The sequence below is a fragment of a genome, unplaced genomic scaffold, assembly GCF_019419815.1.
Source record: "Pyrus x bretschneideri cultivar Hongxiangsu unplaced genomic scaffold, Pyrus_bretschneideri_v1 Contig2, whole genome shotgun sequence".
Taxonomy (NCBI): domain Eukaryota; kingdom Viridiplantae; phylum Streptophyta; class Magnoliopsida; order Rosales; family Rosaceae; genus Pyrus; species Pyrus x bretschneideri.
In genome coordinates, this window is record NW_025999501.1 from 6,023,372 (window position 1) to 6,047,957 (window position 24,586).

The following is a 24,586-nucleotide window of genomic DNA, read 5'->3' on the forward strand; positions in this document are numbered from 1 at the left end:
GAGGCAGGTTCAAGCACTATTTTTTTTCCCCTCCTTCTTCCTCTTCCTCTTCCTCTTCTTGCAGGTTTAGGGATGGGTTTCAAATTTTTGCTTTTTTTTTTTTTTTTGAGAAAATTCAGGTTTTTTAAAAAGAAACTAAAAAATCATTTTTTTTTTGCCACGTGGCAGACATTTGGCAACCACTTGGCATATATGTGGCGGCAACGTCAGCACTTAACGGATCAATGGATGGAAAATGTAACGGATGTATTATTTTGAAATAAAATAATACTTAAGGTATGAAAGTGAAATGTTTTGAAGATGTTGTAAGGAATTGAAATAGACCCCAAACCTGAGGTATGAAAGTGTAATTTACCCAAAAATTATTTATAAAAAACATGTACAAAGTTTTTATATAAAGTATATAATAGTTGTTGACAACTCTACATACATATAAGGAGTTGCTCAAAATCTAGCTACTCCTATTTCATTGATGTACAAATTGATGTTAACTCGAAACTTGTAAGAAAAAAATGGGAAAGAGGGAAAGAGGAAGAGGGAGCCTTACATGTGTGCAAGCCCATTATAAGCTGGTGTGGCTTGTTGGAGTCGTGCAGATAGCTGCAAGCCTGCAATACTATAGCAAATAAATTGATAATGCTTGTGCTCTCCTTTGTTCTTTCCCAAGTTGATCCTATAAACAAAAGCACAAACAAATCTTTAAACGATGCCAATCAATGAAAGTTAAATAATCCCCATCCTGAATCTTTTATAAAACAAAGCACCAACAAAATTTCAACAATAAATATTTCATACGAAAAACAAAACAGTGAAATAAATTTCAACATAGGCTTGTTTCAGACATTAACATCTTACTTTGAAATTTCTCCCACGGAATGAGACTACAATATCCGTTGACAGCCATTGTAGAGTAAACTATTAGGTGGACAACTCTTTGACCATGTCATTAGACAACTACAAATGCTTACTTTCCCAAAGCTTGTAACTTACAAATTCCAAACTACACATATCCTTTGTGTACGTAACGACCGCCCTCAATTATTATGGTTTTTATAATTTTAAAATGTGAAATTAGCCCTTCGAGGCTAATGTGTTGACTTTTGTTGACCATCTTGTCATGTCACCTAAGATCCATTTCCTTGGCATATTCTTATAGTACTCAGCATTACGGATGTGTGGGTGCAAGCGGAACGTAATTTGGAGTTATAACGAAGAAGTTAGGCGAACAAAGTTATGGGCAAAATGGTCATTTGACCATAAATCTGGAAGGCTCCAGATTTTGCTAGAGCAAGGAGATGGAGCCATGTATGTGGTTGTGATGGAAAGATGAGGAGAGAAGGAAGGGAGTGCTGCCCAATCGGGAAATAGGAGAAGAAAGACTGACCAATCAGATGAAAGAGCAAGGAGGGGAAATAAAGGGATGAGAGAATGAGGGAATTCGAACCTCTCTTTGACCCGCTAACCCGACTTGACCTTATCTCCCTATTTCGGCCACCGTTGACGACGGGACTGGTACCATGAACCCAGTCGAACCATTACCTTTAATTCCACCTTTTGATCACTATTTATGAAGATTTAAGCACGAGAAACTCGGTGCTCCTCGCGAACCCTAAAATGGAGATCAATCTTTCCAGCATCAATCAATGTGGCGCACCACCTAGGGTTGGCAGCCTTCCCTTTAAGGAGTAAAACTTGACCGGAATCACAATCATCGGACCTCTGACAAAGGATCGACGAGGTTCTCAATTTCCAGCCACCCAGCCTTTTTGAGGCATTTTCAAGCCACTTCTTGGCCGAATTGGACTTCGGCCCCTGTATGAAAGTTGTTCCTCTCATTGAGATCTTCATTCTTGTAAAATTTGGGAATGTTTGGAGTTGTTGAATTTTCCGGCGAGTCGGGGCTGTCAGCCGCCATGTGCAGCGGTGCGTGGCCTTCTAGGCCACCACCTCGTGGCAGCGCATGGGGGGAAACCTGAGGTCCCACCTTAGGTTTTTCAACGTGCCGAATCCAAATCCGCCGTTTGTTTTCCCAAATTCTAACGTTTGTGTAGAGTTTTACTAAATGGTCCCTAATTGTGGTTAGGTGTATCTGTGGAAAATGACTCAATCCTCGCTAGCTCGAGCGATTCATGGGCAACAAAATATATGTGAGTGAACCCCTTCTAAACTTACATATTTTTATAAAATATTAGCCTAGCATGCATTTCACACTTCATGATTTGAATATGTTTTATATATTATTTTCCAGATTTCTATATTTACAGTTTATGAGATATTTATGATTTATCACACTTGAGTTTTACGAAAGGTTATGAATTATTAGATTTTAATATATGAAACTCTATGGATTATGAATATGATTTATATTACGATTTCCGAATATGAGTTATGAATTATGGGATTTTCATCTATGGAATTCTATGAATTTACAAATGTGAATTATCATGGATTTATGTGTTGAGGCTTTGAGCTTTTGAGCTCTGGATTTGATGAGAGCTTTTGAGATATGTTTTCAGTGCTATCTATCAGGCTATCATACAACACATCCACACAACATGAGTATTATGACGTCTAAGGCCATAGGACACAGTTGATGAGGAGTAAGATATGATATATGATATACCCCCAGCTTCACTGGCAAAAGTAGTGTCGGATAGCTTCACTAGCCACGGCTAGTCTTGGTGTGTGGTGCTATATATTTCTTTTCCGACGTAACCGGAGTTGTACAACTTCACCTTCAGGTGATGGGGCCTCCCATGTTTCTTCACTGGCTTAACTCAGTGTCGTACAGCTTCACCTTTGGTGAGGGACAGGTACTACCTTTGGACGACTATGATACTCTTAGAGAGTACAATATTGATGAGATTTATGGATTTGCCTTTGGGCGATGATTGCACCGTTATTAAGCATGATTTTACTCATATTTATTTTATGAATGATTTCATGGCATGCTAGGGTTTTCAAAAAAACCTATTATATAGTATTATATATGTTTTCAAAACAAAAGGTTAGTATGTTCATAAAGAAAATGGTTTTCTTATTATTATTATTATAAACTTTGGTCCACTCACCTTTTCTGTTTTTGCACCCCCATAGGAGTTAGATTCGAGGCACTCAATCCCAAAATCAGGGCATTTTCGCTTAGGCATCTTCGAGACTCCTCTATGTAGGTTCCATTCCTTGGTTCGTACCCTTTTTATTATAATTCCTTCATATTATTCTTCACTAATTGTATGCTCTGAACACGATTCTACGCTAGTGTATCTCCTTCTAATTACATATTTTATCTGTATGCATGTTTTTAATGACTTCGTCACCATTAGGTGTCGGCTAACACGTGCCTATCTTGATATTTAGGGATATCGGGGTTGGGGCGTGTCAGTGTATCCTCAGCTTTCATTCCGTAATCACCTTTACGATTGAAACATTAACCAAATCCAAAAAAACAAATATGTGACGCTCTCTCTCTCTCTCTCTCTGGCTTTCTTATAACCCAAAAGTATCCCTAATTAGAGCATGCCACACACCAACACATTGCTATTATATGAAGTAATTTTCTTAGTGGCAAGAATTATAATCTCATTCGGCCAAGAGGATATGAAATTGGTTGAGTATACTGTTCTAGCCACTTGGATCAATAAGCTCAAGTTTGTATTGTACAAAACCATAAGTACTGAGGCATATGAAATCCAATCTTTCACTATACAAATAACATATGGGTAAAATAATAGCTCTGAAGAAACAGAAAGAAATAGAAGGCTTTAGAACACAAATATACCTGAGGTGCTGAAATATGGAGCTGAGGAAGTTTTTTCTTCTTATTTTGAAGGAAGAAAATGCAGCTTTGAATTTGGACCCATTTTCCTAACCCGTGGTTCCTATAACCCATAAATAATTTTAGTGTTGTTCAAAATCACAAATACCCCAGATGAATTGAAGAACTGCAGAGATTAGTTTCATGAACACATAATGAAGCAGAAAGCCATAGTTAATCTAAAAAGAGGGTTTGGTTAATCTAAATAGAGGCATACACATACATACCAATCCTACCAATGTTCTCTGCACTATGTTCTGCTTTAAAACCAAGGTCGCAATTCAAGCCATGCCTGACATTGTCCCCATCAAGAATGTACGACAGCTTCCCCTGCGGTACAAACTCCCACCCAAAGCACACGCCACCGTGCTCTTCCCTGAACAAACAAAATAAATTAAACGCAAGTAATGAGCAACTTTCTTTCGGCACATAGTCTAAGTTCATAATTAACCTTTAGCGTCGTTCAATTATATACTACCAGTATGTTGACCCAGGTATGATTCTAATTTGCATTTGTTCTTATAAAAAAGTTTATATACATAAATTTCAATATGTCTGCTTACAATTTTTAAAGGGATTAGTGGGGATAAGATTAGGGATACACTTTAGACATCAACCCCTTCTTAATCCTTCAAGTGTAATCTAATCCTTCATATTAAGCATGGCCTAAATGCTTAACAATCCGGGATGACTTGTATGGAAATGAACTGACAATGAAGGTGGGTTTTTGTCTTTTGGGTGATCCCATGATATATACTGGAGGATAGGTAGCCAAAGCTATTTATGCTTCATTCACCTTTTAGTATCTATTTGTACAGTGTGAAGTTCTTACGTCAAAGTTTGCCTTATATGTGACAGCTTTCTCCATGTACGCACCATTGAAAGTTGAACCACTGAAATCAGATTCCCTCATATCCGCTGATGTTAAATTGGCTAGCTCTTCTGCATCAGTCAGTTTACATTGATGTGAAAATGCAGATACTAATGACAAAATTAGTCTTGTTCTTTTCAAACCAAATACATTAGCTTTAGCAGGTCGTTCATTGTGGAGGGTAGCAGACAAATGCAAGAAAGAAAAACTACAATTTGTGGAAAGAAAAAAAATTAACAAAAACAAAAATTTTAAGGAAAAAAAATTTGGAAGTTTTTTTCTCATGTGAGGGACCATACCAGTATTTGATTCAACCAAGGGTTTTCCTCTGAGCTAAAAGTTCGGACTTCCACTTTTCAACTGAGGATGAAGTAACAGAGAAAACGCACAAAATAAAAGGCCTAATTCCAAATTATTTAAAGGAAAATAAAAAAAATTAATTTGAATCAAACTGAAGAAAAAAGTTCAAATTAAAAAAATCCTAGTAAGTGGAAAAGGATATGGTGAGTGATTATGTACCTTGAAAACTCACATAGTTTGGTATGGATCATCAACAATCTCTGGAGACTCCACTGGATCCACTATGATATCATCCTCCATGGTTCTGATTCATTTTCATTTCAGAAGCAAATCATCAAACACTTGGTGTGCATAAACAAATATTTCATTTCAGAAGCAAATCATCAAATACTTAGTGTTCATAAATAAAATGACACGGTAATCTGAACAACCACTACAAACAGCAATGCCATTACGAAATATCGCAACTTTCTTCGGATCAAGAACTTAAAACACAAAGCAATTTCATATTGTTCAACAAAAATCAGAAACCAATAATTCATACAGTCACAAATCTTCATAACAATTGAACAACTACAAATTAAACTAAGCAAATAAAAAATTTCTTGGAATTCAATCAAAATCAGTAGAAGATCAAAATTACGGAAAAGAAATGCAGAGTCTTGGCATTGAAATTGAAGTACCTGTTGTGGCGTAACTGGCCCAGCGTCCAGCATTTCAAAATCCCCAAATCGGCTTTGAACTGCAAAATCCAAATCAAATAAAAACTAAGCGGAATGAGTAGGGTTAAAAAATTCAATGTTGAAAGCACCAAATGAAAGAAGGTGGACCAGTAGCTCTACTTTATTACCCTCAACATTCGACATTGGAATGCAATGCAACATTACAAATTACAAACAACAAACATGAAAAACATAAAACCCCGAAAAGGATACGGCAATCCATCGGTGGCATGATCCAGATTTACCACAACAACTTTTTTGCATACCAAAACAACAAATTGCCATTGTAAATATTTCAGGCAGATTCAAAAACCAAAATTGAAGCCATGGAAAAACTTGAAAACCTAGAATTCAGAGTGAAATTTTCTACTTTCTGATGAGCTGGAGGAACTCAGACATGCCATTGTAGTAAGTGGTCTTTCCTAACCCAGGCGGGCCGATCACCACTTGCCCAAAAACAATTGTCAGGTTTTAACATTGAGCAGTAATAAACCCAACAAAGAAATCAGTAAGGTAAAACTAACATCTCATTTCAATTTTCCAATTGACTATTTAATTATGTAAATCTCACATTCAATTGTTTTAAAACACAGAAGCTGTTAACTATGTCATCTGACAATCAATAAATTTAAGAAAATTTGAAATGAATTCGATTCACTCGAAATGCTGATATTATATGTTCACATATATATTCACACAACAAAAAATTCAGTTTTGAGCAAGTGGGATAAAAAAAATAAAAAAAATAAAACTAATTCAGTTTTGAGGAAGAAGAAGAAGAGGAGAAAGAGAGATGGGGTTTTAAATGGGGAGAAGAAGAGAAGCAAGCTTCTCTCCATAGTTGAGGTTCAGGCCTGTGGGAGAAGAGTTGCAGAGAGTAACTCCTGTTCAGCTAGTACTAATTCAATTTACTAAAAAGGGGATTAGGGTTTGTTATGTGCGGAAATAACCAACCCTAAACCCGCACCTCAACCTACACCTCTCTCTTTATCGCCCGTTGTCCTATCTCTCACTCTGCAAATCCCTAAAATCACTTGCAGAAATCCTCCTATATTATCTCTCTGTTAGCACCCAAAATTTGGGTTCGACCTTGACCTGAGTAATGGAGGATTACAGAGAAAGATAGAGGGCGTGAGGGAGAGAGGGAGTATTCAATTCTTTTTCATTTATAACCGTTGCCTCCACATTCGAGGGCTTATAACAAGCTCATAAAGCATGTGAGTGGACTCAGCAATACAAACAAGCATACTAAAACTATCCCCTCAACTTACTAAAATACTACTAAACCCCAACCTATTATATTTCCACACTAAAACGACTTTGTCCCATTGCATTTTTCATCCTTACAGAATTGGATCATAACAATGCCCTCTCCTTCAAGAACCTTGTCCACAAGGTCTCAAAGTGAAAATCTGGAAATTTTGAATGAAACTCATCAAAGTCCTCCCAAGTAGCCTTAGTTGTTTTCCTACCAAGCCATTGTTAACAATTGGACTCCAACTGCCTTGCCTTTCTTATAAACTCTTCGAGCTAGAATTCCTTCAGGTACATGTTGTGCTAATCCATCTTCCAAGGGGTAAGGTAATGTTGGCTGCACTACAATGTCAGTTCCCACTTGCTTCTTAAGATAACTCACATGAAACACCGGGTGAATTTTGCTGCCCTTAGGTAGTTTGAGTTTATAATCCATTTCTCTGATTTTCTCCATCACTTCATAGGGACCATAGTATTTAGGTTGCAGTTTATGATAGCTATGTGGCACCAATGATTGTAGCTAATAAGGGACCAACTTCTAATAGACCAATTCCCCAACTCCAAACTGCATTTCGCACCTCTTTTTGTCCACTTGAACCTTTATACGATTCTGAGCTAACTCCAGATTGGATTTAAGGACATTTAGCATTTTATCCCTTTCAAGTAGGCTTTGTTCAACTAAGTCAACTCGAGTAGTGCCCAACTCATAAGCTGCCAAATGGGGAGGTGGATAGCCATAAACCAATTCAAAAGGGTAGTCTTAGTAGTTATGTGGTAAGAGGTGTTGAAACACCTCTCTACCCAAGCAAGCCACTTCACCCAATTTTGAGGTTGTCCCCCTTACAAAGCACCTGAGATAGGTCTCCAAGCACCTATTGAGCACTTTAGTTTGGGCATCACTTTGGGGGTGATACCCCGAACTTATACACAGTTTAGAATTCTGCAGTTGAAAAAAAATCTTTCCAGAAAGCACTCAAAAAGATAGGATCCCTGTCACTCATAATAGTTTGTGGCATACTATACAGCTTGAAAATATGGTCCACAAACAACTATGCAACACCAGCAGCACTATAGCGATAAGAGAGGGCTACAAAGTGTGCATACTTAGATAATCGATCAACAACCACCATAATCACTGATTTACCCTTGCAAGGAGGTAATCCACTTATGAAGTCCATACTTATATCGGTCCAGACTTTAGTGGGAATGGGTAGAGGCTGCAATAAACCAGCTGGATAAGTGGTTTCATACTTTTATTGTTGGCAAATGTGACAATTAGAGATAAAATGCTTTACGTCTTTCTTCATACCCTGCCAATAAAATTTCTTCTTCAACCTTTGATAGCATTTTAAAACCCCTTGATGACCACCAGCAGGAGTGGAGTGGAACTCAGCCATGATCTTACTCTTCCATTCATAATCTGGACTCAACATTATTCTCCCTTTATAGCACAGGAAACCATTCACAAAAGAGAACTTAGTAAGTGGTGAATTACCATTGGTAGAAGTTCAACTATCCAACACTTATCTAGTCCTCTGTATAACCTACTCATCCTTCTCATTGTACCTCCGAATGTCATCTAACCAGCCTCCATAAGGATAAGAAATATAGAAACACTCCAATAAGGAAATGGCACCCAAGTCTTCTCCAATAAGGAAATGGCACCCAAGTCTTTTCTTGTGGACATTCCTTGCATTTTGGACAATGCATCAACTACCACATACTCATGTCGAGCCTTATAGTGTATCTCATAATCGAACCCAAAGAGCTTAGAGACCCATTTTTGTTGGAAGGGAGTGCTAGCTTTTTGACTTAAGAAATATTTGAGACTATGGTGGTCAGTTCTAATCACAAAGTACCTACCTTAAAGATAATTCTGCCACTTTTTAACTGCATAAACAATTGCAATTAATTCCTTCTCATAAGCAGACAAGGCTTGGTTCCTTGGTTCTAATGTCTGGCTAGCAAATGCAATTGGCCTCTTATCCTGTTGTAGCATAACACTTATTCCTTCCCCTGAGGCATTACACTCATTCTCAAAAGTTTTAGTGAAGTCTGGTAAAGTTAACACTTGTGGAGAGGCTATGGTAAACTTAAGCTTTTCAAAAGTTGCAGTGGCTTCACTATTCCATTGAAATCCATCATTCTTTGTGAGATTATACAAAGGTTGACATATACTACTATAGCCAGGTATGAACTTCCTGTAGTAACCTGTCAATCCAAGGATCCCCCTCAATTACTTGATTGTCTATGGTATAGGTCATTCCTTGATTGTTGTAATTTAGCTGGATCAACTTCCACTCCATCACTAGAGACTATATGCCCCAAGTACTCTGCCCTTCTTTGGCCCAGAGAACATTTAGATTTCTTGAGGAATAGTTGGTTGAGTTGCAGAATTTGGAAAACAGTCTTAAGATGTTGCATATGTTCCTCCCAACTTTTACTATAGATCAGCAAATCGTCAAAGAACACCAAGACAAATTTTCTCACGTGAGGCTTGAACAAGCTTAGAATCTAGTGTATTAGAATCTGGTGGTATCCCGACCTAAGATCAAGCTTAGAGAAATGGGTAGCACCATAAAGCTCATCAAGTAAGTCATCAATCAAAGGAATAAGATATTTATCCTTGAGGGTCAGTGTATTGAGTTCTCTATAATCAATGCACATGCGCCAAGTTCCTTCATTCTTCTTCACCAAAAGGACAGGAAATGAAAAACGGTTGTGACTTGGTCGAATAAACCCTCTAGTAAGCAATTCTTGGACAGCCTTCTCAATTTCATTCTTTTGCAAGGAACCATAATGATAAGGCCATATGTTTGGAGGTTTAGCACCATACACCAATGGAATATGGTGATCATGCAGCCTTGAATGAGGTAGCTGAAAGAGTATTCCAAACAAGTCTTCAAAGTTTGCAATGAGAAGTTGCAAATCATGTAGTTGAGATGGTGCTAAATTATGTAGGACTTACAGAGAAATGGAGGATTATAGAGAAAGAGAGAGAGGGAGGGAGAGAGGGAGAATTCAATTCTTTTTCATTTCTAACCGTTACCTCCAAGTTTGAGGGCTTATAACAAACTCACAAAGCATGTGAGTGCTGACTCAGCAATACAAACAAGCATATTAAAATTATCCCCTCAACTTACTAAAATGCTATTAAACCCCAACTTATTATATTTCCATACTAAAACTACTTTGTCCCATTGCATTTCCATCTTTACAGAATTGGACCATAACTCTCTCTCTTCAACAGACCTCAATCTTTCTCTCTGTAAATCGCACAAATCCTTCCTCTATCGCGATCTTTCTGTCTGTCTGTCTATCTCTACCTCAGAGATTCGGGGGGATGTCATGACCGTGTTCATTCATCGTACATCATATAGTCAGTTTTCGTTAAGTATTATTTATATTTAATAATTTTGAATTTCAAATGATTTTTGATTGCACGATGTACGATGAACGGACACGATCATGGGATTCCCATGAAAAAGATCTGGCGAGGATCCTTTTCCACCTCGAAATCCTCGTCGAATGACAATGAAACCAAACCTACCCCCAATTCACTCAAAACGCAGAGGACAAAATTGCCATTCCCAACACATCACCCCTAGCTTCAGATTTTAACCTTTGATGGGCAAAAATGTCATTGACCAACTGAGCACTGGGCTTTTACCTGAAATCAACGAAGCCTATGAAAAAAATAGGAGCAGCCCAAACCCCAACCTAGCCACAAATTTGGTGGCAGTAGTGTATATAAGACAAAATCAAGTGACAATACACCTCGATTCTAAGTCCCGAGAGGGTGCAAAGTAAAACATGAGTGGACCAAGTTGGTATATAATTAACATAGTTATTCAACAATGTACTAACCTCCAAAGTTTATGAAAACTCATATAGCATATTAAGTAATAGGTTTTCCAAAAACCCTAGCATGCCATAAAACTTCATAAAACATATATCATATATGGTGTGCTAAATAATGGTATCATCTCCCGCCTGAAGGCATATAAAACTCTTCCGACCGAAGCCATATAAATATCTTCCACCCGTAGGCACTACAACCCCCAGCCGAAGCCAATATAAGTATCATCGCCTGTAAGCAAAACAGTGACCACTAGATAAGCACAAAACTCATTGAACAAAATATTTCCAAACATAAGTACATATATCTCAATGAAGCTCAGTAGCTCAAACATCATATCTTAAAACATCTTCATAGTATATAGCCATTAATCATATATGCTACAAAGAACGTAAAAATCGATAAAGTATGGTATTCCAAAATATTCTCAGTAAAGCATGATATATCAATAACCGTAAATCTAATTTACTCATAAATCTTTTACAAAATGTAACCATTAAATCATACCTTTCATGTATGCATTTCTAATAGTAAAATCATGCATTTTAGAAGGGGTCCACTCATAAATACTTCGTCATCGAAGAGCCGTGCAACTAACGAATACAGAAACACCACAATAAATGCACCTAAGCACATAAAGGGTCCAATTAATAAAACACCACTAAAATGATTGAATTTGGGAAAACGGACTTTGAAAACGAATTCAGGACGTCAAACTTAGTCTAGGAGGGTTCCCAACCGAAACCCGGAAAAGGCAACCCAAAGTCAAAAGGTCGGGTCAAAGTCAATAGGTCTGGGTCTTGGGTTTGGGCTTGGGTTTGGGTTTAGGCTTGGGTTTGGGTTTAGGCTTAGTAGGTTTAGGCTTGGGCAATTGGGCTTGGGCTAGGGTTTGGGCTTGGCAGCTTAGCCCAAGGGATCTGGGTTAGGCTTCAAGGTTGGGTCAGGTTCCAACCTAGGTTTGGATCTAGGTTGGGAGGATTTGGTCGACTAGGTTTCAGGCCAAAGTTTGGCCGATTTATGGGCACAACTTCAAACATTTATAACTTCTTTGATACTTAACCAAATTGAGTGATTCAAAAACCAAAGTTGTAGTACTCAATGAGATGAAGAGAAATGTACCTTGCACGGCGGCTAACTTGCCATGGTTTGGTCGAAAATCGCTTCGAAAGTGGTAGAGGTCGTCAGAAACTAGGTAAATTTTGAAAGGTTATAACTTCCTCATTTCTTAGCCAAATCGGACCCATAATATGTCAAGATGAAGCTTAAGACGAAAGAAATATTATTATTTGGAAGCTAAAAGGTGGTCGGAGATGGCCAGAAAATACCTGCAAACACACGAGTCTCGCGGGAAAACTGGGGATGAGTTCCCTCGCCGTTTCTGGGTTCGTGGGGTTCACATAGAGGGTGAGGGATGGTGGTGTGCAACAGCTGCTGTTGTTGTTGTGTTTGTGTGCTTTCCTAGAGAGAGAGAGAGGTTAGAGAGAGTGATGAGAGAAAAGAGAGAAGAGAAAAGAGAAGAGATTGATGTGGTCCACAGGAAGAAGGAGGAGGGAAAAGAGAAAAAGGAGAGAGTGGGCCCGGAGACAACCAAAAAGGGTGGGCCCCTTGGCACACCAATTAAGACCTAAAACATAACATTTCAAAATATCTAACCCAACTAGTGAAATTACGAAAATGCCCTTCTGTTTCGTAAATTCCGGGAGGGTTGTTACATAAATCCCTCCTTAGTTTTAGAATAGATAATGCTTATGTTATAATTGTGTTAGATATGTTAAAACTTCAACTTAATTTTTTTTTTCTTTCATTTTTTGGGAAAAAAACGGAAAGACAAACCCAGTGATTCAAATTTGGGAGCATTTTGTTCACATTTTGTTCACCACCTTCAAGTGGTGGTAATGCAAACCACCATATTTATCATCGTTAGATGAGTTTGAATTTCGAAATTCGTGTAGTGGACATGCACAAATCTTAAAATTCAAACAAATCTAACTGTGATAAATAGGGTGGCGAGCATTACCACCATTTGAAAGTGGTGAGCAGAAATGCCCTATTGAAATTTTAGGACAATTATTACATGGAAACCAATTGGAGAGAGAAGGAAAGATCCGAATACCTCTGATTAATCCAAATGCCAATAATATAATAATATTTTGTAAAGTTTCACAATCGAATAGAAATGTCAAATTAAAATATTTTCTAGTTATTTATAAATTAAGTGGGTCATAGTTTAATAATAAAATAATTAATAAGCGAATAAAAATAAAGAAATATGTGGACTCAACATTAAAAATAAAAGAAAAAGGTTTTGACGTTGGCTTCAAAATTGGGAGCAAAGTGGAGAATGACATTTCATGTAGAATTTTGGCATTTCATTTGGAATAAAAAAACCACATTTTTTTTGTCAAAACAGTCCACGTATGATTTTTGACATCTCTTTTGGAAAATACTGCAATTGGAGAAAATAATATATTTTTAGTATTGTTTTACTTATTTTATGGCACATGAAGTACCCACTTAATTATTGAACACCTGAAAAATTTCTTCAGTGGCACACTCTTGTTTAATTACGTCTGTTGTTTTTGTTTGATTAGGCTAAACCACATATTGTGACATTACTTTAGTCTAAAGAAAGGTTTGGAATTGGTACTGTAGAAATGAATAGTGTTTTGATATGAATTTTAGATTAATTACAACCATGCCATTGGTATTTCTGTTGGTTTTGGGTCATCAGCCCGATGCGTTGGCCTTAGAGCAGTTCCACCGTGGGCAATAGCCCGATGGACTGGCTCTCAAACAGGGCCAGATAGCTCGAGGGAGGTGGTCCAGCGTGTGCCGGCGAGGGAGCCCGAGCAGGCCCGAGGGAGAGGCCCGGCAGGAATTGCTCGCCCGAGAGCCTGAGGGCTGTGTGACGTATGGCTGATGTGCAGCATCAGTGCATGTGCTGAGCTTGACATCTCCCCATCCGAAACCCTCAATTCGAACGAAAAACATCAACTATGCATAATCAATTTCAAAAAATTAAATTAAACAAGAAATCAAACAAGAAAGAAAAAAAAAACCAGAGAATAACTCAAGCAATTGAAGTAGGGCAATAACCTCATTTGGGTTTGAGCAATGGAAGCTTGAAGCCCTCGGCTTCAATGGTGGATCACCCAAATGGTGCTCTGATGATGCATGCAAGGATATATTCGAGTTCCTCTCATCAAGGGGATTGAGATTTCAAAGTTTGTTAGTTTGATTTGCTTTGGTTTCGAAGAAGAGGAAGGAGAGAGCTCTCGGAGCTGTAGAGAGAAAGAGAGGTTTCAGAAATGAGAGAGAAAGGTTGCATCGGTTGAGAGGAAGAGAGAGAGAGAGAGAGGGAGAGAGAGAGAAAAAAAAAAGTGAGGATCAATGACATACCAGTTGATATCGTATCTTGACAGCCATCAACTATGGCTTGCTTCTTGCTAGAGAAAGAGAGAAGAGCTTCTAGGTTCCTTTCTCTCGTTTTCTGGTTGAGGGGCAGATGAGAGATCAAATTTTCCTTTTTTTTTTTTTTTTTTTTTTTTTTTAATTTTGCCACTTGTTGGCTTTTTGTGATGTTATTTGTTATGATTTCATGACAACCATTAAGATAGGGCATCAACATGTGAGATTGGAAATGAGACAGAGGGTAGGTGAAGAAACGGTCAAATGAAATGGTTAAGGAATAGGAAAAAAAAATGAAAATGAAAAGGATTAGGAATAGGGAAAAAAAAGGAAAAAAATTAAAAATTATTTTGTATTATTTTATAAATAAAAAAATACTAATATTTTATTGTCTATTGCCAAGGTTATTGAAGTGTAACTGTAGAGATGCAAAAGGCGATTACTGTTCATTAAAGGCAGTTACTGTTTATCAGGTGGATTGAATAGTGAATAGCCTGGGGAAGGGCTCTGAGTTGCTCTTAGCTGGGAAGCCCGACCCTCAGTAAGGTCCAAATTATTTAATTACGTTTTTGCCATCAAAGGTTACAATCCAATGGTGGAGATGGTCTATTGTGAAGGTCAATTTTGTCCTCTCGGTTTTGGGCGAGATAGGAGGTCAGCGGGCAGTTATCATTTGCTGCTGTTCAATTAGGGTTTCGGGGAGGGTCTGCGAGGGAAGGGGGAGAGAGAGAGAGAGATGGCGATGGAAGGAGAGCGAGGGGGAGGGGTAGGGGTCTCGGCACTGTTGATGCAGATGGGAGGGTGGGTATGGTCAGAGAAGACCACATGGGTCGTCGGGATTTCAGGGAGACGGGTAGGGGTCATCAACAAACCCTACTGAGAGTGGAGTGTGCCGGATCTTGCGCTGCATGCCTCAAATCCAAAGATAAGTTTCTTTTTTAAATTGTATTCTTTAATGTTGCCTTGGATTTTCTGATTGTTTAGTACGTTAGGTCCGGTTTTGGGGGATTTGTGATTTTATAGAGAGAGATGGATAGGGAGATAGAGATAGACAGAGAGGAGAAAGCATGGCTGTGTGCATTTTTTGGGATTAATTAATGGGTTAGTGCGCAGGGTCAGTCAGGAGAGAGTCAGAGGGGTATATGGCAGGGTATGGGTTTTCGGTTTTTCCCTCTGATTCAATAGGTTATGCACCGTTTCAAAATAATTGTTTATTGTTTTGTTTTCCTTTTGCTTTGTTAGAATCATCATTCGATTTTTGGGTTTCACCGTGCTCATTTCTGTGCTTCTTCAAAATTTTCTGGTGTTTGCTTCTCATTCCTCTGTTGGTTGATTTTTTTTCCCATTTCTGGGTTCCTTATGCATTCCTTGGTTCTGTCTAATTTTTGGTTGTGGGATGATGCTTGCAGGTGACCTATGTGCACGGTTTTTTTGGGATGAGTTAGGAAGATCCACATGAAAACAGCATACAAGATAGAGAACTGGTATGCTGCTTTGTCTTTCTGTAGGATTTTTATGTTTATGTTCTGCTGCTAAGAGGATTTTAAAATGTTATGAATATTAGCCATGTTGTTTAGATTGAATATGTGATTGAATATTGGAGAAGATACCATCTTGCTTGATTTCAATTAAAGACTACTAATTTTATCGGCTTATATTAAGTATCTTTATGTTGAAGATGTGTTTTGTTCGAATCTCTAAACTAAACAGTGCATCCATAACCTCTGGGTCTGTATCATGCCTAGTAGGTTATCTGAAAACATCATACTGATATATATATATATATATATATATATATATATATGGACTTATATAAGGAGTAGTTAGGTAATTAAGCTTCACACAGTAATTAGTGATGTTAACAATGAAAGGTTAGTTTGTGCTCATAATTTCTTTTAGGGTTGTTTTTCTGCTATGACAATGTTTGGTTGGTGACTGAGAAACCTAAATAAAACTGTAATTTTGTATTACTAAAGCATCTGCATTGTTTTTTCAGTCAAGCATGTTGGTTATTTGTTCTCAGAAATGCAACTTTTACTAAGTATTCTATGTTGCTGCACGGGGATCATATATGCTACCAAACTAAACTAAACTAATATAAACTGAGATAATGCATTTTCTGACTTTGATAAGTTGTCGCATCATCCTAGGACAGTGTTTGGTGCCGTTTTCATGGATTTGAGCCATATTTCTATATCAAGTATTCCCCCAGAATCGCCCTTGACAATATATCTAGGTTTCATCGAACTCTTGAGGTAATGTTTTGATTTTATTTCTTGAACAGCCCAGATGTCTTTGTTTTTGTTAAGTTGCATTACTTTAATTCGTTATGTCTTTCCAGTTTCATTAACATTTGATAACATGCAGGAGCATGAATTACCTTCTTGAATGAAATGCCTACATGCAGGGAAATGCATTCTATGGTTGATTATCACATAATTTCTTTGACGATAAATGTTCTCCCACTTCTTTCTTGTCTTTCTTTGTGTATCATTGTACCGGTCTAATTAACTCTTTGTAAGGACTATATTTGGAGAACAGTTCTCATGTGTCTTGCACCTTGCATATCAATGTGTACTGCAATGTTTCCATCATGTTGCTTATGCCTAATAATGTTTTATTCCTCTTCTATGCTTCCCCAATCTGTCAGGCATTCTTGAAAAAGGCATACAAATTGATGGCCTTTCAAATTATATTTTTGGTGTCCTGAAATTGAGCTCACCTAATGAAAGCCAATATCTTTTGTAAATGTGAATTACAGGCACTATTTATATGTCTCTTCTTACCGTTTTTGTCAAAATTATGGGGAATTCCATTTGGTTAACTGCCAAACTATCTTAAAGATGGTGTTGCTTGCTGTCTAAACATGGGTACCTTATCAACTGGTAAGATATTAGCTGCTGCCTTCTCTTCTCTTTGAAGCTTATTTAAATTTCATTTAATTTCTCATGGTAAATATCATATCAGCTCAGCCTACAAAAAATATATATATATATATATATATATATATGGCATAGTATGTGCATATGTCGTATTTTGCATAGGCTGATGTTGTTGTAGGAATGACTCTCTAGCTGAGTTGGTTGTAACATCTCCCTCAACAAGAAGGAACCAAACATAATTGATTCTTATCAAACAATGCAATTTTATAAGATTTCATGAGTGTTGAAGTTTGTCCTCAATGTCCTCATGTTGTCAAAACTATTATGCATGTTAGGAATGGTCTAATAGTATTCATATAGGGTTTAGGGTTCAGCGTTCACATTCTTGCTTCGTGCGTTTTTAATCTTTTCTCACCAACTACTATGTTCTGATTCATTATCCTGTTAGTTAACTCTCTATGTACTTTTGTGTAGTCATGAGTAATGAAAAGGGAAACAGTTATTAGGAAAAAGAATTGCCACCAAATTTTGACAGAAGTGGGACTGAGAAATTTATTCGTGCCAAGTAAGTTGTTTTCTAAAATTAATTATGAGCTTTATGTGCAACGTGGAGCATGTATGGGTTATTATTTCTTTCTGCTTTTAACTTTCTTGGGAACTTTCAGGTATGAGGGAAGACTGGGTTGCAAAAAATGCAAAACAATCAGCTCCTAAACCACTAGATATGAGCGTCGGTTCCAACAATTTGGTAAAGGATGGAGCGAGAGGAAGCGATGCTTTTTACAGTGGCAGAAGCTGCTCCACCAGTGGCAAGATCCCGTGGGGTAGATTTTAACTGTTGCAAAATAATGGTCAGTTGGTGAGACGATGTTGACTTCACCAAGGGAAAAAGGAGTCATGGTATAGTAAATATAAAGTACAACTTTTTTGTTACGTATTAGACCGAACTGGTTTGAGCATGATAGAGTTGATTGGTATGAGTATGAATGGTTTTAAATTTTTTGATAAAAAGGTATTGTTTAAGACGTATGATGGCTAGAAGATAAACAATGGCTTTTAATAGAAAACGGAGACAGTTCAAATTTCAGATTTATATTAGTGAATTTTGTTTGAAAATTGGATTTATATTTGCAATTTACATTTATATTATATTTTTCTTCGGAAGTGGTCTTCTTCAATTTTGAAACTACATTCTCCTACCCTCTATATCTACTAAATGAATGATATGCATACCCAGTATCTAACAATATTCATTAGCCTCCGCATCCATGAACATGCCTTAATATATTCTCCATCTTACAAATAAGTGGCCAACTTTTATTACATATTTGTTCTCAGCTGGACGGTGCTTGTAATTTTATAGTGGCTTGCTTCTTCTTTTCCCTCCGCTCTACCATGACTGTTCAATCCTTTTTTTAGGTTTTGAACAATACTATTAAATGGGTTTCAACATTGGATTTATTAAACCTCTAATACAGGTTTATAGTTTTGGTTTGGCTTTTATGTTTTCCACCATCACAGATTTTCCCTGATTCTTTCTATAATTTTTGAAACTTTGAAATGGTTCCCTGGATTGCAGTTACTTTTCAGCATCCGACAACACTGATATAGCATTTGGTGTACACTTCTCTTTTGAAACCCAATCAGAATTATGGCCCCATCAGTATTGAGGATCCGATATTTCCAGGTCTCTCTTTTCTCTCTTTTCTCTCTTCCCCCCTCCCTATATGTGGTTTAATATGTGTAGTTTAATATAATTGAACAGCTCTATTTAATTTAAGATTTAGTTGGAAGTGTTTGAGATTTAATTAAGTGATAGTTTGGTTTCATAGATCAATAGTAGAAAAGAAATGTAAGATTCAAATAGTGGAGAAAGAAAGGCCTTTTACGATTTTAGAAGATGGGGTCCATGAAGATGATTCACTGGATAGGAGCATTGTGATTTGTGGGTTTTCATATTTAAATTAGTTCTATTATGTTTGCAATGCGAGTTCTTGAAATGGTTTGGTTCTTCTTGGACCCTGCAAGAAGGTTATTGAAAATCTTTTAGTAAGTTTGGGGCGTTCGTAATTACTAAAATTTGTTGCAAGAAATTGGAGGATGAAGAATGTGAATTATCAAGCCATAGACGCAGCCACCCACGACTACAGTTTACCATCTTTATTACTTTCGGATTTGAATTGCATTTTAAAGACAAAATATACAATTTGTAGTGTATTTCATTCATATTTTTATTTTACTTGACAACTTAGCTGCTCGAACAAGAACGGAACACTTTTTCTGTTTTTTGTTGACTGCTAAAACAGGTGCCTAGCATGCAGGACATATATTTTGCTGTCTTAACTGCAGGGGTAAAATATGTGTGAACTGCATGTTGCTTCTGTTTCATATGGAAACAGGGCTTCTGCATATTTTGGGCTTTGAACATTTGTGCTTGGAAAATTAGCTACATGAACAAGTACTGAACACTTTCTATGTTTTTTATTAACTGCTGAAATAGGTGTCTGCCCTGTAGGACACATGTTTTGCCACCTTAACTACAAGGGCAAAATGTGTGTGAACTGCATGTTGCTTATATTTCTTTTGTTTCTTAAGGAAACAAAACTTTTTAGGAAACCATCTCTTTCTAATCAAAGACGTTCAGTTTCTTCCCACTCATTGTACAATGTGTTTATCTGCCAAACTCACTTGAATCTATATGAAAGCGAAATTGCTTATCTTATCGATTTCTTTCACTCATGTATCCCTTTGTTTGTTCATAATGTGTTGAATTTATTCGACTTAAATGTGTTTTATTTATGCCTGAAACAGCTGGTTTTTGAGGCAACGTGCGGGTCTAATTTCTAGTTAGTATAATAATTTGGTATCGAACTTGTTATGAACATAAATTAAACATGAAAACCTCTGACTAATAAATGTAGAGAAAACCGCTAGACTAACTTCCATGCATAGATGCTAAAGTCTAAATTTTGTCAACCAAAATTCAAAATTTAGACCTTTTTAAAAGGTTTTTTCCCAACAAAAACTTGGTACCTCAACTCGATTCTCGATTATGTGCGCTAATTACGCTTTGTAATTCACACGAAGAAGCACACCGTAGCTTAGAATCAACTTGATTGTTGCCCACATTTTCTACAGTATTACTACTAATTTTTCTTGCAACAGTTAAATTTACTCCGTGAAATTTACTCTCTAGGGCCCCAGTTGAAGATCCTTCTATAAGACGGGGAGCTTGGAAAAGTCTGGGAGTACTCCAAACGAAACGACTTGACTTGGCGGGTAAAATTCCATTAGTAAAAACTGACTTCTACAGATCAATCATTTCAAGCATTGATCTTTCTAATATTAAAGCAACTCAAAAATGGGAAACTTCATACCGCAACCACAATTTTCTCAACTCACGTTGATCAGATCTTATTCAATGCCTGTTATGGTTTTCTTTGTTCTTGCCATGGCATTTGTTGTTGCTCAAGCACAACAAATGCAGTCGAATATCGGCCGCGGATCTTCCTTAACACCAACTACCAACTCCTCGTGGTTGTCACGTTCTGGTGTATACGCCTTTGGATTTTACAAGCAAGGAAATGGCTATGCTGTGGGGATATTTCTTGCTGGAATCCCCCAAACAACTATAGTGTGGACTGCAAACCGAGACGACCCTCCACTCTCCGGCAATGTTACTTTGGACTTCACAAGTGATGGGTTTTCCTTGAAATCAACACAAGGAAAAAGTTTCGTGATAGAGTATACCTCTGGTTCTTCGGCTTCCATGCTTGATTCGGGCAATTTTGTGATATACAATGCCCGTCAAGACATAGTATGGCAAAGTTTTGAGCACCCAACTGACACCCTTTTGCCGGGCCAGCGCCTGTTTGCTGGGGGCGAGATGTTCTCTGCTAAATCAGAATCTGATCCTTCAACTGGCATTTTCCGCCTCAAAATGCAAGCCGATGGAAACCTTGTCCAATACCCTGTAAATACTCCAGACGCACCTGCATATGCCTATTATGCATCTGGTACGTATGGGAGAGGAAAGAACGTGACACTTAATTTTGGTGCTGATGGCCATCTCTACTTGCTAAATGATACCAGTTCGAATATCAAGAATATAACAGATGGAGGTCTTCCTGCTGATCAAGCAACAATTTATCTTATGAGAATTGATGCGGATGGAATATTTCGATTGTATTCGCATGATTTGAATGACAACGGGAGCAAGTCAATTGTGTGGGAATCTTCCAAGGATAAGTGTGACCCTAAAGGCATATGCGGATTAAATAGTTATTGTGTCTCAATGGATCTTGACGTGGAGTGTAAATGTCTTCCTGGATTCGTATCTGCCAACCTGGGAAATAAGACTTCAGGCTGTAGGAGGATAGTTGCAGATGTTTGCGAATACAAAAACGAAACTTTCCCGTACACCATGGAAGAAGTGCAAAGCACAATATGGGAAGACAGTTCGTATGTGGATTTGCCATTATCAGACAGAGAAGCTTGCAAACGAGCCTGTTTGGAGGACTGTAATTGTGAAGCCGCGATTTTCAATGGTACAAGCTGCAGAAAGCAGAAGCTTCCTTTGAGATATGGAAGAAGAGATGATGGTGCTTCAAACGTAGCTCTCATCAAGGTAGCTACATCTACAACTACTCCAGACACAGAAAAAAGAAGCAAAAGAAAAGGTAGAACTGACATCCTGATTATTGGTCTCTCACTTACTGTTTTCGGATCTATTTTGGTGGCGATTTCTGTAGTTGCGTTTTGCAAACATAATTCGTGGTCATATGGAAGAGTGGATATTCCCATTCTTGACTCTGAATTGAATGAGGACATCTCTCTACGACCATATACTTATGAAGAGTTAGAGAAGATTACCAACAATTTTACAGAAGAGGTTGGTAGAGGCGCGTCGGGAATAGTTTATAAAGGAGTGATCTTGGCTAGCCAAAAGCGAGTTGCTGTCAAACGACTAGAGAAAGTTGCAGCTGAAAGCGAAAAAGAATTTCAGACTGAACTGAAAGTCATTGGGAAAACCCATCACAAGAATTTAGTCCGTCTGCTTGGGTACTGTCTTGATGGACCAAAAAGGCTTTTGGTATACGAGTACATGAGCAATGGCTCACTTGCAGATGTACTCTTTACGCCTGATGGGAAGCCTTCTTGGGAAGAAAGAATGAGAATTGCTCGCAACATAGCGCGAGGATTTCTTTACCTCCACGAAGAGTGTGATACGCAGATTATTCATTGTGACATAAAGCCCCAAAATATTCTGATGGATGAGTACATGTGCCCGAAAATATCCGACTTTGGATTGGCAAAGCTGCTTAAGGCAGACCAAACTAGAACCACAACTGGATTCAGAGGAACCAGGGGATATGTTGCACCAGAGTGGCATAGGAAAATGCCAATAACAGTTAAAGCTGATGTTTACAGCTTCGGAGTTGTGTTGTTGGAGATCATATGTTGTCGAAGGAATGTGGATTGGAGTCTTCCCGACGAGGAGGCTATTTTGGATGAATTAGCCTACCATTGTTTCGAGACGGGCGAGCTTGGAAAACTAGTGGGTGAAGAAGAGGTCAACACAAGGCAATTTGAAAGGATGCTTAAAGTTGGACTTTGGTGCATCCAGGATGAACCGTCGTTGCGTCCTTCTACGAAGAAGGTTTTACTCATGCTTGAAGGAACTGTAGACATCCCAATCCCTCCCAATCCAATTTCCTTTTTGAGCACCATCTAAAGTCGAGTGAGTGATACGTACTTTAGTGATCAGAAAACTGATCAAACCTTACATTTAGTTTATGTAATAAAACTAATAAGCAGCATGGTGATTTTCACCGCAAGCTTCACTGTCTGTAAGTGTTTGTGTCATCATGAATGATATGCATGAGGTTTTCAGTTCTATGACTAATTGTACGTTTATAGGCTGCTTCTAAAGGAAAATGAACCGCTAAAACTAGAGAGGAGGCCAAGACTAAAATTTCAACACGTCAGGTGCATTAGTTATGTCTTGTAAATATAAAGATGATACAAAATCAATAACAACTTAGTTCTATCATGCATACCATCCATCTGCTTAGTGCATAACTCTACATAAATGAGAAAACAGGATGAAACTTTGCAGACAACAGACTCACAGAGTGCTCGGGAGTCATTTTTCATTTCGAAAAACAAAAATAGTCCTGAGAGTAGTCGGACAGCTTCAGTAAACCATAACTAGGGATAACCTTTATGCTTTGATCTATGTACCCGAGCACCCATAAGGCATGAAAAGACAATGTTGCAACTGGAAAGTCATTTATGCATAGCTTGAATTCACTGTAACACAGTAACTTTCAAGGATTAACCTCATTTGTCTGCGATTACCAACACGCAAGGAACCATATAAACTTGAGATTTTTTACGTTTTTGCTAACCTTTAGACCGCTGAATGTTGTAAGATGTTAACTTTTGAAGCACACTTTAAATTCAGCATCATCGTAAAACTAATTTGCTTGCATTCCCCTCTTAACCTGGTCATTTCAGGAAAAAAAAAATAAAATAAAATAAAACAATGCACTTAACTACATACTTTCGTGTATAATACCTCTGATTAATCCAAATACCAATAATATAATTTTGGCATCCATGCTTTCATAAACATGCTATCAGGATGCAACATCTGATTCACTTTCTCTTCCATTTCATTTTCAATAAATCATCAAAGCTTAAAACAAAACTGAAAGAATTTAAGCTAGGGTTGTAAATACTGATTGCATAAACTCAACTCAATTAATTATGAGTGAGGTATGGACTTCATTGTATAGAGATTACAAGATAAGGTTGGTTACAGTATAAACATATCATCTGATTACATTTGAAATTCAAAACTAAGTTACACAGGAGTTTTAGATAAGGAAGGATTGGGATCCCTTTCTATCTGTTGAAGAGTTTGAAGAGTATCCAACTTGTGTAGCTGACTTGGAGAGTCCTTTACCATGCATTGCTGACGTGGAGAAAGATCCTGAATATTTGGTTTATCACGCCTCCGCAAGCTGAGTGGGTGTTGATGAACAAGAAGCTTGGAAATGAGATAGCCCTTTGTTAAGAGATCTGCGATTTGGTCAGCGGATGAAACATATCCCACAACAAGTTCATTTCGAATGACTTTTTCTCTAACATAATGATAATCAACTTCCACATGACGCATACAAGCCTGATAAATTGGATTGGAAGCTACTGCCAGTGCACTGACATTATCATACCACAATCTTGGTGGATTGAGAGGAAGATGAAGTTCACGGAATATGTGTCTGAACCAAGATAAAGTGGCGAAGGTATAGGCCATTTGTCAATACTCAGCCTCTGTACTTGAGCGAGACACACCTCTTGGTTTTTTAGAACTCCAAGAGATTAAGTTATCCCCTAGAAAAATGCAATGACCACCAGTGGACCGACGATCATCTGGGTCACCAGCATAGTTAACATCTGCAAAGGTTGTTA

The 24,586-nt window shown here is 37.7% G+C and overlaps 1 protein-coding gene and 1 long non-coding RNA gene across 15 annotated transcripts; one reads left to right on the forward strand and one right to left on the reverse strand.

Annotated features, from left to right (window-relative positions):
* Nucleotides 1-530: 530 nt before the first annotated feature.
* Nucleotides 531-6,883, reverse strand: LOC103930722. 6 transcript variants are annotated; one of them, XR_007257915.1, is made up of 7 exons: nucleotides 5,669-6,882; nucleotides 5,205-5,289; nucleotides 4,985-5,045; nucleotides 4,647-4,756; nucleotides 4,042-4,190; nucleotides 3,779-3,878; nucleotides 533-673 (listed from the first exon to the last, which is right to left on the reverse strand). It is a non-coding gene; the product is annotated as an uncharacterized LOC103930722 (long non-coding RNA). The 6 variants fall into 6 exon arrangements; XR_007257914.1 differs by having other exon boundaries at nucleotides 531-673; nucleotides 3,779-4,190; nucleotides 5,669-6,883; XR_007257913.1 differs by lacking the exon at nucleotides 533-673 and having other exon boundaries at nucleotides 3,596-3,878; nucleotides 5,669-6,880.
* Nucleotides 6,884-15,050: 8,167 nt separating this feature from the next.
* LOC103956168 (G-type lectin S-receptor-like serine/threonine-protein kinase LECRK3) lies at nucleotides 15,051-23,006 on the forward strand. Of its 9 annotated transcripts, none has more exons than XR_007258031.1 (8): nucleotides 15,051-15,712; nucleotides 16,379-16,483; nucleotides 16,990-17,113; nucleotides 17,585-17,675; nucleotides 17,776-18,010; nucleotides 18,530-18,588; nucleotides 18,690-18,797; nucleotides 19,611-19,832. XR_007258031.1 is itself a non-coding variant. In XM_018649639.2 (7 exons), the coding sequence occupies exon 7, from the start codon at nucleotides 20,472-20,474 to the stop codon at nucleotides 22,842-22,844; it is 2,373 nt and encodes a 790-aa protein (XP_018505155.2). In that variant the 5' UTR covers nucleotides 15,673-15,712; nucleotides 16,384-16,483; nucleotides 16,990-17,113; nucleotides 17,585-17,675; nucleotides 17,776-18,010; nucleotides 18,690-18,797; nucleotides 20,307-20,471; the 3' UTR covers nucleotides 22,845-23,006. The 9 variants fall into 9 exon arrangements, 3 of the variants coding, with proteins under 3 accessions (XP_009366390.2, XP_018505155.2, XP_009366389.2); XR_007258029.1 differs by lacking the exon at nucleotides 19,611-19,832 and adding an exon at nucleotides 19,417-19,596; XR_007258030.1 differs by lacking the exon at nucleotides 19,611-19,832 and adding an exon at nucleotides 18,943-19,374.
* Nucleotides 23,007-24,586: the final 1,580 nt, after the last annotated feature.

What these genes read in the sequence shown, in the direction of transcription:
- LOC103956168 (XM_009368115.3), top strand. Translation starts at nt 20,472, where the DNA reads ATGGGAAACTTCATACCGCAACCACAATTTTCTCAACTCACGTTGATC.